Here is a 14,331-nt window from a genome sequence, read left to right on the forward strand (position 1 = left end):
GCCATCCCACAGACTGTTACCAGCCATCCCACAGACTGTTACCAGCCATCCCACAAAATGAGGTGGAAACTGAGCTGCACTTCCTAACCTCCTGCCCAATGTATGACCATATTAGAGAGACATATTTCCCTCAGATTACACAGATCCACAAAGAATTTGAAAACAAATCCAATTTTGATAAACTCCCATATCTACTGGGTGAAATTCCACAGTGTGCCATCACAGCAGCAAGATTTGTGACCTGTTGCCACAAGAAAAGGGCAACCAGTGAAGAACAAACACCATTGTAAATACAACCCATATTTATGCTTATTTATTTTAACTTGTGTGCTTTAACCATTTGTACATTGTTACAACACTGTATATATATAATATGACATTTGTAATGTCTTTCTTGTTTTGAAACTTCTGTATGTGTAATGTTTACTGTTAATTTGTATTGTTTATTTCACTTTTGTGTATTATCTACCTCACTTGCTTTGGCAATGTTAACACATGTTTCCCATGCCAATAAAGCCCCTTGAATTGAATTGAATTGAATTGAATTGAATTGAGAGAGAGAGAGAGAGAGAGAGAGAGAGAGAGAGAGAGAGAGAGAGAGAGAGAGAGAGGGAGAGATGGAGAGAGAGAGAGCGACAGAGAGAGAGAGACAGAGAGAGAGAGAGAGACAGAGAGAGAGAGAGAGAGAGAGAGAGAGAGAGAGAGAGAGAGAGAGAGAGAGAGAGAGAGAGATACAGAGAGAGAGAGAGCGAGAGAGAGAGAGAGAGACAGAGAGAGAGAGAGACAGAGAGAGACAGAGAGAGACAGAGAGAGACAGAGAGCGACAGAGAGGAGAGAGAGAGAGAGAGAGAGAGAGAGAGAGAGAGAGAGAGAGAGAGAGAGAGAGAGAGAGAGAGAGAGAGAGAGAGAGAGAGAGAGAGAGAGAGAGAGAGAGAGAGAGACAGAGAGACAGAGAGAGAGAGAGCCACAAGAAAAGGGCAACCAGTGAAGAACAAACACCATTGTAAATACAACCCATATTTATGCTTATTTATTTTCCATTGTGTACTTTAACCATTTGTACATTGTTACAACACTGTATATATATATATAATATGACATTTGTAATGTCTTTATTGTTTTGAAACTTCTGTATGTGTAATGTTAACTGTTAATTTTTATTGTTTACTTCACTTTTGTATATTATCTACGTCACTTGCTTTGGCAATGTTAACATGTTTCCCATGCCAATAAAGCCCCTTGAATTGAATTGAATTGAATTGAGAGAGACAGAGAGAGAGAGAGAGAGAGAGAGAGAGAGAGAGAGAGAGAGAGAGAGAGAGAGAGAGAGAGAGAGAGAGAGAGAGAGAGAGAGAGAGAGAGAGAGAGAGAGAGAGAGAGAGAGAGAGAGAGAGAGAGAGAGAGAGAGAGAAGCCATCCCACAGACTGTTACCAGCCATCCCACAGACTGTTACCAGCCATCCCACAGACTGTTACCAGCCATCCCACAGACTGTTACCAGCCATCCCACAGACTATTACCAGCCATCCCACAGACTGTTACCAGCCATCCCACAGACTAGCCATCCCACAGACTGTTACCAGCCATCCCACAGACTAGCCATCCCACAGCCTGTTACCAGCCATCCCACAGACTAGCCATCCCACAGCCTGTTACCAGCCATCCCACAGACTAGCCATCCCACAGACTGTTACCAGCCATCCCACAGACTAGCCATCCCACAGACCGTTACCAACCATCCCACAGACTGTTACCAGCCATCCCAAAGACTATTACCAGCCACCCCAAAGCCTGTTACCAGCCATCCCAAAGCCTGTTACCAGCCATCCCACAGACTGTTACCAGCCATCCCACAGACCGTTACCACCCATCCCACAGACTGTTACCAGCCATCCCACAGACTGTTACTAGCCATCCCACAGACTGTTACCAGCCATCCCACAGACCGTTACAAGCCAGTGTCTTACCTTCTCCTCCCCCAGACTACACACAGTGTTCTGAGTGTCTTACCTTCTCCTCCCCCAGACTATACACAGTGTTCTGAGTGTCTTACCTTCTCCTCCCCCAGACTACACACAGTGTTCTGAGTGTCTTACCTTCTCCTCCCCCAGACTATACACAGTGTTCTGAGTGTCTTACCTTCTCATCCCCCAGACTATACACAGTGTTCTGAGTGTCTTACCTTCTCATCCCCCAGACTATACACAGTGTTCTGAGTGTCTTACCTTCTCCTCCCCCAGACTATACACAGTGTTCTGAGTGTCTTACCTTCTCCTCCCCCAGACTATACACAGTGTTCTGAGTGTCTTACCTTCTCCTCCCCCAGACTATACACAGTGTTCTGAGTGTCTTACCTTCTCCTCCCCCAGACTACACACAGTGTTCTGAGTGTCTTACCTTCTCCTCCCCCAGACTACACACAGTGTTCTGAGTGTCTTACCTTCTCCTCCCCCAGACTATACACAGTGTTCTGAGTGTCTTACCTTCTCCTCCCCCAGACTATACACAGTGTTCTGAGTGTCGTACCTTCTCCTCCCCCAGACTATACACAGTGTTGTGAGTGTCTTACCTTCTCCTCCCCCAGACTATACACAGTGTTCTGAGTGTCTTACCTTCTCCTCCCCCAGACTATACACAGTGTTCTGAGTGTTTTACCTTCTCATCCCCCAGACTATACACAGTGTTCTGAGTGTCTTACCTTCTCCTCCCCCAGACTACACACAGTGTTCTGAGGGTCTTACCTTCTCCTCCCCCAGACTATACACAGTGTTCTGAGTGTCTTACCTTCTCCTCCCCCAGACTATACACAGTGTTCTGAGTGTCTTACCTTCTCCTCCCCCAGACTATACACAGTGTTCTGAGTGTTTTACCTTCTCATCCCCCATACTATACACAGTGTTCTGAGTGTCTTACCTTCTCCTCCCCCAGACTATACACAGTGTTCTGAGTGTCTTACCTTCTCCTCCCCCAGACTACACACAGTGTTCTGAGTGTCTTACCTTCACCTCCCCCAGACTATACACAGTGTTCTGAGTGTCTTACCTTCTCATCCCCCAGACTATACACACTGTTCTGAGTGTCTTACCTTCTCCTCCCCCAGACTATACACAGTGTTCTGAGTGTCGTACCTTCTCCTCCCCATACTATACACAGTGTTCTGAGTGTCTTACCTTCTCCTCCCCCAGACTATACACAGTGTTCTGAGTGTCGTACCTTCTCCTCCCCCAGACTATACACAGTGTTCTGAGTGTCTTACCTTCTCCTCCCCCAGACTACACACAGTGTTCTGAGTGTCTTACCTTCTCCTCCCCCAGACTATACACAGTGTTCTGAGTGTCTTACCTTCTCCTCCCCCAGACTACACACAGTGTTCTAAGTGTCTTACCTTCTCCTCCCCCAGACTATACACAGTGTTCTGAGTGTCTTACCTTCTCCTCCCCCAGACTATACACAGTGTTCTGAGTGTTTTACCTTCTCATCCCCCAGACTATACACAGTGTTCTGAGTGTCTTACCTTCTCCTCCCCCAGACTACACACATTGTTCTGAGTGTCTTACCTTCTCCTCCCCCAGACTATACACAGTGTTCTGAGTGTCTTACCTTCTCCTCCCCCAGACTACACACAGTGTTCTGAGTGTCTTACCTTCTCCTCCCCCAGACTATACACAGTGTTCTGAGTGTCTTACCTTCTCCTCCCCCAGACTATACACAGTGTTCTGAGTGTCTTACCTTCTCCTCCCCCAGACTACACACAGTGTTCTGAGTGTCTTACCTTCTCCTCCCCCAGACTATACACAGTGTTCTGAGTGTCTTACCTTCTCCTCCCCCAGACTACACACAGTGTTCTGAGTGTCTTACCTTCTCCTCCCCCAGACTATACACAGTGTTCTGAGTGTCTTTCCTTCTCCTCCCCCAGACTATACACAGTGTTCTGAGTGTTTTACCTTCTCATCCCCCAGACTATACACAGTGTTCTGAGTGTCTTACCTTCTCCTCCCCCAGACTATACACAGTGTTCTGAGTGTCTTACCTTCTCCTCCCCCAGACTATACACAGTGTTCTGAGTGTTTTACCTTCTCATCCCCCAGACTATACACAGTGTTCTGAGTGTCTTACCTTCTCCTCCCCCAGACTATACACAGTGTTCTGAGTGTCTTACCTTCTCCTCCCCCAGACTATACACAGTGTTCTGAGTGTTTTACCTGCTCACCCCCCAGACTATACACAGTGTTCTGAGTGTCTTACCTTCTCCTCCCCCAGACTACACACAGTGTTCTGAGTGTCTTACCTTCTCCTCCCCCAGACTATACACAGTGTTCTGAGTGTCTTACCTTCTCCTCCCCCAGACTATACACAGTGTTCTGAGTGTCTTACCTTCTCCTCCCCCAGACTATACACAGTGTTCTGAGTGTCGTACCTTCTCCTCCCCCAGACTATACACAGTGTTCTGAGTGTCTTACCTTCTCCTCCCCCAGACTACACACAGTGTTCTGAGTGTCTTGCCTTCTCCTCCCCCAGACTATACACAGTGTTCTGAGTGTCTTACCTTCTCCTCCCCCAGACTACACACAGTGTTCTGAGTGTCTTACCTTCTCCTCCCCCAGACTATACACAGTGTTCTGAGTGTCTTACCTTCTCCTCCCCCAGACTATACACAGTGTTCTGAGTGTCTTACCTTCTCCTCCCCCAGACTACAAACAGTGTTCTGAGTGTCTTACCTTCTCCTCCCCCAGACTATACACAGTGTTCTGAGTGTCTTACCTTCTCCTCCCCCAGACTATACACAGTGTTCTGAGTGTCTTACCTTCTCCTCCCCCAGACTATACACAGTGTTCTGAGTGTCTTACCTTCTCCTCCCCCAGACTACACACAGTGTTCTGAGTGTCTTACCTTCTCCTCCCCCAGACTATACACAGTGTTCTGAGTGTCTTACCTTCTCCTCCCCCAGACTACACACAGTGTTCTGAGTGTCTTACCTTCTCCTCCCCCAGACTATACACAGTGTTCTGAGTGTCTTGCCTTCTCCTCCCCCAGACTACACACAGTGTTCTGAGTGTCTTACCTTCTCCTCCCCCAGACTATACACAGTGTTCTGAGTGTTTTACCTTCTCATCCCCCAGACTATACACAGTGTTCTGAGTGTCTTACCTTCTCCTCCCCCAGACTACACACAGTGTTCTGAGTGTCTTACCTTCTCCTCCCCCAGACTATACACAGTGTTCTGAGTGTCTTACCTTCTCCTCCCCCAGACTACACACAGTGTTCTGAGTGTCTTACCTTCTCCTTCCCCAGACTATACACAGTGTTCTGAGTGTCTTACCTTCTCCTCCCCCAGACTACACACAGTGTTCTGAGTGTCTTACCTTCTCCTCCCCCAGACTATACACAGTGTTCTGAGTGTCTTACCTTCTCCTCCCCCAGACTACACACAGTGTTCTGAGTGTCTTACCTTCTCCTCCCCCAGACTATACACAGTGTTCTGAGTGTCTTTCCTTCTCCTCCCCCAGACTATACACAGTGTTCTGAGTGTTTTACCTTCTCATCCCCCAGACTATACACAGTGTTCTGAGTGTCTTACCTTCTCCTCCCCCAGACTATACACAGTGTTCTGAGTGTCTTACCTTCTCCTCCCCCAGACTATACACAGTGTTCTGAGTGTTTTACCTTCTCATCCCCCAGACTATACACAGTGTTCTGAGTGTCTTACCTTCTCCTCCCCCAGACTATACACAGTGTTCTGAGTGTCTTACCTTCTCCTCCCCCAGACTATACACAGTGTTCTGAGTGTTTTACCTGCTCACCCCCCAGACTATACACAGTGTTCTGAGTGTCTTACCTTCTCCTCCCCCAGACTACACACAGTGTTCTGAGTGTCTTACCTTCTCCTCCCCCAGACTATACACAGTGTTCTGAGTGTCTTACCTTCTCCTCCCCCAGACTATACACAGTGTTCTGAGTGTCTTACCTTCTCCTCCCCCAGACTATACACAGTGTTCTGAGTGTCGTACCTTCTCCTCCCCCAGACTATACACAGTGTTCTGAGTGTCTTACCTTCTCCTCCCCCAGACTACACACAGTGTTCTGAGTGTCTTGCCTTCTCCTCCCCCAGACTATACACAGTGTTCTGAGTGTCTTACCTTCTCCTCCCCCAGACTACACACAGTGTTCTGAGTGTCTTACCTTCTCCTCCCCCAGACTATACACAGTGTTCTGAGTGTCTTACCTTCTCCTCCCCCAGACTATACACAGTGTTCTGAGTGTCTTACCTTCTCCTCCCCCAGACTACAAACAGTGTTCTGAGTGTCTTACCTTCTCCTCCCCCAGACTATACACAGTGTTCTGAGTGTCTTACCTTCTCCTCCCCCAGACTATACACAGTGTTCTGAGTGTCTTACCTTCTCCTCCCCCAGACTATACACAGTGTTCTGAGTGTCTTACCTTCTCCTCCCCCAGACTACACACAGTGTTCTGAGTGTCTTACCTTCTCCTCCCCCAGACGATACACAGTGTTCTGAGTGTCTTACCTTCTCCTCCCCCAGACTATACACAGTGTTCTGAGTGTCTTACCTTCTCCTCCCCCAGACTACACACAGTGTTCTGAGTGTCTTACCTTCTCCTCCCCCAGACTATACACAGTGTTCTGAGTGTCTTGCCTTCTCCTCCCCCAGACTACACACAGTGTTCTGAGTGTCTTACCTTCTCCTCCCCCAGACTATACACAGTGTTCTGAGTGTTTTACCTTCTCATCCCCCAGACTATACACAGTGTTCTGAGTGTCTTACCTTCTCCTCCCCCAGACTACACACAGTGTTCTGAGTGTCTTACCTTCTCCTCCCCCAGACTATACACAGTGTTCTGAGTGTCTTACCTTCTCCTCCCCCAGACTACACACAGTGTTCTGAGTGTCTTACCTTCTCCTTCCCCAGACTATACACAGTGTTCTGAGTGTCTTACCTTCTCCTCCCCCAGACTATACACAGTGTTCTGAGTGTCTTACCTTCTCCTCCCCCAGACTACACACAGTGTTCTGAGTGTCTTACCTTCTCCTCCCCCAGACTATACACAGTGTTCTGAGTGTCTTACCTTCTCCTCCCCCAGACTACACACAGTGTTCTGAGTGTCTTACCTTCTCCTCCCCCAGACTATACACAGTGTTCTGAGTGTCTTACCTTCTCCTCCCCCAGACTATACACAGTGTTCTGAGTGTTTTACCTTCTCATCCCCCAGACTATACACAGTGTTCTGAGTGTCTTACCTTCTCCTCCCCCAGACTATACACAGTGTTCTGAGTGTCTTACCTTCTCCTCCCCCAGACTATACACAGTGTTCTGAGTGTCTTACCTTCTCCTCCCCCAGACTACACACAGTGTTCTGAGTGTCTTACCTTCTCCTCCCCCAGACGATACACAGTGTTCTGAGTGTCTTACCTTCTCCTCCCCCAGACTATACACAGTGTTCTGAGTGTTTTACCTTCTCACCCCCCAGACTATACACAGTGTTCTGAGTGTCTTACCTTCTCCTCCCCCAGACTACACACAGTGTTCTGAGTGTCTTACCTTCTCCTCCCCCAGACTATACACAGTGTTCTGAGTGTCTTACCTTCTCATCCCCCAGACTATACACAGTGTTCTGAGTGTCTTACCTTCTCCTCCCCCAGACTATACACAGTGTTCTGAGTGTCGTACCTTCTTCTCCCCATACTATACACAGTGTTCTGAGTGTCTTACCTTCTCCTCCCCCAGACTATACACAGTGTTCTGAGTGTCGTACCTTCTCCTCCCCCAGACTACACACAGTGTTCTGAGTGTCTTACCTTCTCCTCCCCCAGACTATACACAATGTTCAAAGTGTCTTGCCTTCTCCTCCCCCAGACTACACACAGTGTTCTGAGTGTCTTACCTTCTCCTCCCCCAGACTATACACAGTGTTCTGAGTGTCTTACCTTCTCCTCCCCCAGACTATACACAGTGTTCTGAGTGTCTTACCTTCTCCTCCCCCAGACTATACACAGTGTTCTGAGTGTCTTACCTTCTCCTCCCCCAGACTACACACAGTGTTCTGAGTGTCTTACCTTCTCCTCCCCCAGACTATACACAGTGTTCTGAGTGTCTTACCTTCTCCTCCCCCAGACTACACACAGTGTTCTGAGTGTCTTACCTTCTCCTTCCCCAGACTATACACAGTGTTCTGAGAGTCTTACCTTCTCCTCCCCCAGACTATACACAGTGTTCTGAGTGTCTTACCTTCTCCTCCCCCAGACTACACACAGTGTTCTGAGTGTCTTACCTTCTCCTCCCCCAGACTATACACAGTGTTCTGAGTGTCTTACCTTCTCCTCCCCCAGACTACACACAGTGTTCTGAGTGTCTTACCTTCTCCTCCCCCAGACTATACACAGTGTTCTGAGTGTCTTACCTTCTCCTCCCCCAGACTATACACAGTGTTCTGAGTGTTTTACCTTCTCATCCCCCAGACTATACACAGTGTTCTGAGTGTCTTACCTTCTCCTCCCCCAGACTATACACAGTGTTCTGAGTGGCATACCTTCTCCTCCCCCAGACTATACACAGTGTTCTGAGTGTCTTACCTTCTCCTCCCCCAGACTACACACAGTGTTCTGAGTGTCTTACCTTCTCCTCCCCCAGACTATACACAGTGTTCTGAGTGTCTTACCTTCTCCTCCCCCAGACTATACACAGTGTTCTGAGAGTTTTACCTTCTCACCCCCCAGACTATACACAGTGTTCTGAGTGTCTTACCTTCTCCTCCCCCAGACTACACACAGTGTTCTGAGTGTCTTACCTTCTCCTCCCCCAGACTATACACAGTGTTCTGAGTGTCTTACCTTCTCATCCCCCAGACTATACACAGTGTTCTGAGTGTCTTACCTTCTCCTCCCCCAGACTATACACAGTGTTCTGAGTGTCGTACCTTCTCCTCCCGCAGACTATACACAGTGTTCTGAGTGTCTTACCTTCTCCTCCCCCAGACTACACACAGTGTTCTGAGTGTCTTGCCTTCTCCTCCCCCAGACTATACACAGTGTTCTGAGTGTCTTACCTTCTCCTCCCCCAGACTACACACAGTGTTCTGAGTGTCTTACCTTCTCCTTCCCCAGACTATACACAGTGTTCTGAGAGTCTTACCTTCTCCTCCCCCAGACTATACACAGTGTTCTGAGTGTCTTACCTTCTCCTCCCCCAGACTACACACAGTGTTCTGAGTGTCTTACCTTCTCCTCCCCCAGACTATACACAGTGTTCTGAGTGTCTTACCTTCTCCTCCCCCAGACTACACACAGTGTTCTGAGTGTCTTACCTTCTCCTCCCCCAGACTATACACAGTGTTCTGAGTGTCTTACCTTCTCCTCCCCCAGACTATACACAGTGTTCTGAGTGTTTTACCTTCTCATCCCCCAGACTATACACAGTGTTCTGAGTGTCTTACCTTCTCCTCCCCCAGACTATACACAGTGTTCTGAGTGGCATACCTTCTCCTCCCCCAGACTATACACAGTGTTCTGAGTGTCTTACCTTCTCCTCCCCCAGACTACACACAGTGTTCTGAGTGTCTTACCTTCTCCTCCCCCAGACTATACACAGTGTTCTGAGTGTCTTACCTTCTCCTCCCCCAGACTATACACAGTGTTCTGAGAGTTTTACCTTCTCACCCCCCAGACTATACACAGTGTTCTGAGTGTCTTACCTTCTCCTCCCCCAGACTACACACAGTGTTCTGAGTGTCTTACCTTCTCCTCCCCCAGACTATACACAGTGTTCTGAGTGTCTTACCTTCTCATCCCCCAGACTATACACAGTGTTCTGAGTGTCTTACCTTCTCCTCCCCCAGACTATACACAGTGTTCTGAGTGTCGTACCTTCTCCTCCCCCAGACTATACACAGTGTTCTGAGTGTCTTACCTTCTCCTCCCCCAGACTACACACAGTGTTCTGAGTGTCTTGCCTTCTCCTCCCCCAGACTATACACAGTGTTCTGAGTGTCTTACCTTCTCCTCCCCCAGACTATACACAGTGTTCTGAGTGTCTTACCTTCTCCTCCCCCAGACTATACACAGTGTTCTGAGTGTCTCATCCCCCCCAGACTATACACAGTGTTCTGAGTTACCTTCTCCTCTGTGATCCTGAAGTTCTGGTAGTAGGTATGAGTCTTGGCTCCGCTCCAGTCCATCAGATCAATCTTCACCAGGTTGTCACCTCACACACACACACACACACACACACACACACACACACACACACACACACACACACACACACACACACACACACACACACACACACACACACACACACACACACACACACATACATACATATTACACACACACACAAATACACAAACAACACACACACACACACACATATTATTACACACACACATAGTATTGCACACACACACACAACACACACATACATATTACACACACACAACACACACATACATATTACACACACACACATTATTACACAAACACACACACACGTTACACACACACACACACACATACATTACACACACACACACACACACACATTATTACACACACACACACACACACACACATTATTACACACACACACACACATTATTACACACACATTACAAACACGCACACATTACAAACACGCACACATTACAAACACACACACATTATTACACAAACACACACACATTACACACACATTATTACACACACATTATTACACACACACATTATTACACACACACACACATTATTACACAAACACACACACATTACACACACATTATTACACACACATTAATACACACACATTATTACACACACACACACATTATTACACACACACACATTATTACACACACACAAGCTCACATTATTAAACACACAAACATTATTACACACACACACACACATTATTACACACACACACACACATTATTACACACACACATACAGTGGTTCCTATTTTAAAAGTTGTGTCATACTGCAGCACACCTTGATGGCTCAGTGGTTCAAACCAGTGACCTTTTGTTTACTGGACCTTACTGGTCCTTACTGGCTCGTACTGGTCTTTACTGCATCTTACTGGTCCTTACCGGCTCTTACTGGTCCTTACTGGCTCTTACTGGCTCTTACTGGTCCTTACTGGCTCTTACTGGCTCTTACTGGACCTTACTGGACCTTACCGGCTCTTACCGGACCTTACCGGTCCTTACCAGCCCTTACCGGTCCATACTGGCTCTTACTGGCTCTTACTGGTCCTTACTGGCTCTTACTGGTCCTTACTGGTCCTTACTGGCTCTTACTGGTCCTTACTGGTCCTTACTGGTCCTTACTGGTCCTTACTGGCTCTTACCGGACCTTACCGGACCTTACCGGACCTTACCGGACCTTACCGGCTCTTACTGGTCCTTACTGGCTCTTACTGGTCCTTACTGGCTCTTATTGGCTCTTACTGGCTCTTACTGGACCTTACTGGACCTTACCGGCTCTTACTGGCCCTTACTGGCTCTTACTGACCCTTACTGGCCCTTATTGGCCCTTATTGGCCCTTATTGGCCCTTACTGGCTCTTACCGGCCCTTAACCACTAGGCTACCTGCCACCCTAAAACCAGAGAGTGAATGTGTTATGGGGCCGTATGCATCAAGACTCTCATAGGGTTAGGGTTGACAGCCTATATGGCCCCAGATCTTACCTTCCTTCACCAGAGAATGGATGTGTTCGTTGCCCAGCCAGAATTCATCATTCCACAGCTTAAAGTCTCCAAACCCGTCTCTGTAGTCCACCCAGTCTCTATGGAGGAGAGAACATTCACTGTGTCAGTCTCTATGTAGGAGAGAACATTCACTGGGTCAGTCTCTATGGAGGAGAGAACATTCACTGGGTCAGTCTCTATGGAGGAGAGAACATTCACTGGTTTAGTCTAGAACATTCACTGGGTCAGTCTCTATGGAGGAGAGAACATTCACTGGTTCAGTCTAGAACATTCACTGGGTCAGTCTCTATGGAGGAGAGAACATTCACTGGGTCAGTCTCTATGGAGGAGAGAACATTCACTGGGTCAGTCTCTATGGAGGAGAGAACATTCACTGGGTCAGTCTCTATGGAGGAGAGAACATTCACTGGGTCAGTCTCTATGGAGGAGAGAACATTCACTGGGTCAGTCTCTATGGAGGAGAGAACATTCACTGGGTCAGTCTCTATGGAGGAGAGAACATTCACTGGGTCAGTCTCTATGGAGGAGAGAACATTCACTGGGTCAGCCTCTATGGAGGAGAGAACATTCACTGGGTCAGTCTCTATGGAGGAGAGAACATTCACTGGTTTAGTCTAGAACATTCACTGGGTCAGTCTCTATGGAGGAGAGAACATTCACTGGTTCAGTCTAGAACATTCACTGGGTCAGTCTCTATGGAGGAGAGAACATTCACTGGGTCAGTCTCTATGGAGGAGAGAACATTCACTGGTTTAGTCTAGAACATTCACTGGGTCAGTCTCTATGGAGGAGAGAACATTCACTGGGTCAGTCTAGAACATTCACTGGGTCAGTCTCTATAGAGGAGAGAACATTCACTGGGTCAGTCTCTATGGAGGAGAGAACATTCACTGGGTCAGTCTCTATGGAGGAGAGAACATTCACTGGGTCAGTCTCTATGGAGGAGAGAACATTCACTGGGTCAGTCTCTATGGAGGAGAGAACATTCACTGGGTCAGTCTCTATGGAGGAGAGAACATTCACTGGGTCAGTCTCTATGGAGGAGAGAACATTCACTGGGTCAGTCTCTATGGAGGAGAGAACATTCACTGGGTCAGTCTCTATGGAGGAGAGAACATTCACTGGGTCAGCCTCTATGGAGGAGAGAACATTCACTGGGTCAGTCTCTATGGAGGAGAGAACATTCACTGGGTCAGTCTCTATGGAGGAGAGAACATTCACTGGGTCAGTCTCTATGGAAGAGAGAACATTCACTGGGTCAGTCTCTATGGGGGAGAAAACATTCACTGGGTAAGTCTCTATGGAGGAGAGAACATTCACTGGGTCAGTCTCTATGGAGGAGAGAACATTCACTGGGTCAGTCTCTATGGAGGAGAGAACATTCACTGGGTCAGTCTCTATGGAGGAGAGAACATTCACTGGGTCAGTCTCTATGGAGGAGAGAACATTCACTGGGTCAGCCTCTATGGGGGAGAGAACATTCACTGGGTCAGTCTCTATGGAGGAGAGAACATTCACTGGTTTAGTCTAGAACATTCACTGGGTCAGTCTCTATGGAGGAGAGAACATTCACTGGTTCAGTCTAGAACATTCACTGGGTCAGTCTCTATGGAGGAGAGAACATTCACTGGGTCAGTCTCTATGGAGGAGAGAACATTCACTGGTTTAGTCTAGAACATTCACTGGGTCAGTCTCTATGGAGGAGAGAACATTCACTGGGTCAGTCTAGAACATTCACTGGGTCAGTCTCTATAGAGGAGAGAACATTCACTGGGTCAGTCTCTATGGAGGAGAGAACATTCACTGGGTCAGTCTCTATGGAGGAGAGAACATTCACTGGGTCAGTCTCTATGGAGGAGAGAACATTCACTGGGTCAGTCTCTATGGAGGAGAGAACATTCACCGGGTCAGTCTCTATGGAGGAGAGAACATTCACTGGGTCAGTCTCTATGGAGGAGAGAACATTCACTGGGTCAGTCTCTATGGAGGAGAGAACATTCACTGGGTCAGTCTCTATGGAGGAGAGAACATTCACTGGGTCAGCCTCTATGGAGGAGGGAACATTCACTGGGTCAGTCTCTATGGAGGAGAGAACATTCACTGGGTCAGTCTCTATGGAGGAGAGAACATTCACTGGGTCAGTCTCTATGGAAGAGAGAACATTCACTGGGTCAGTCTCTATGGAGGAGAGAACATTCACTGGGTCAGTCTCTATGGAGGAGAGAACATTCACTGGGTCAGTCTCTATGGAGGAGAGAACATTCACTGGGTCAGTCTCTATGGAGGAGAGAACATTCACTGGGTCAGTCTCTATGGAGGAGAGAACATTCACTGGGTCAGTCTCTATGGAAGAGAGAACATTCACTGGGTCAGTCTCTATGGAGGAGAGAACATTCACTGGGTCAGTCTCTATGGAGGAGAGAACATTCACTGGGTCAGTCTCTATGGAGGAGAGAATATTCACTGGGTCAGTCTCTATGGAGGAGAGAACATTCACTGGGTCAGTCTCTATGGAGGAGAGAACATTCACTGGGTCAGTCTCTATGGAGTAGAGAACATTCACTGGTTTAGTCTAGAACATTCACTGGGTCAGTCTCTATGGAGGAGAA

General features: G+C 47.7%; 1 protein-coding gene across 1 annotated transcript in view; it reads right to left on the reverse strand.

Annotated features, from left to right (window-relative positions):
* Positions 1 to 14,331, reverse strand: part of fgl1b (fibrinogen like 1B) — a 49,588-nt gene that overhangs the window by 19,578 nt on the left and 15,679 nt on the right. The window contains exons 6-7 of the mRNA XM_071337305.1: positions 11,702 to 11,799; positions 10,126 to 10,214 (exon numbers count right to left, since the gene is read on the reverse strand). Coding sequence (XP_071193406.1) covers positions 10,126 to 10,214; positions 11,702 to 11,799 — 187 coding nt within the window. The remainder of the gene's footprint in view (positions 1 to 10,125; positions 10,215 to 11,701; positions 11,800 to 14,331) is intronic.

The sequence above is a fragment of the Salvelinus alpinus genome, chromosome 13 (assembly GCF_045679555.1).
Source record: "Salvelinus alpinus chromosome 13, SLU_Salpinus.1, whole genome shotgun sequence".
NCBI lineage: Eukaryota > Metazoa > Chordata > Actinopteri > Salmoniformes > Salmonidae > Salvelinus > Salvelinus alpinus.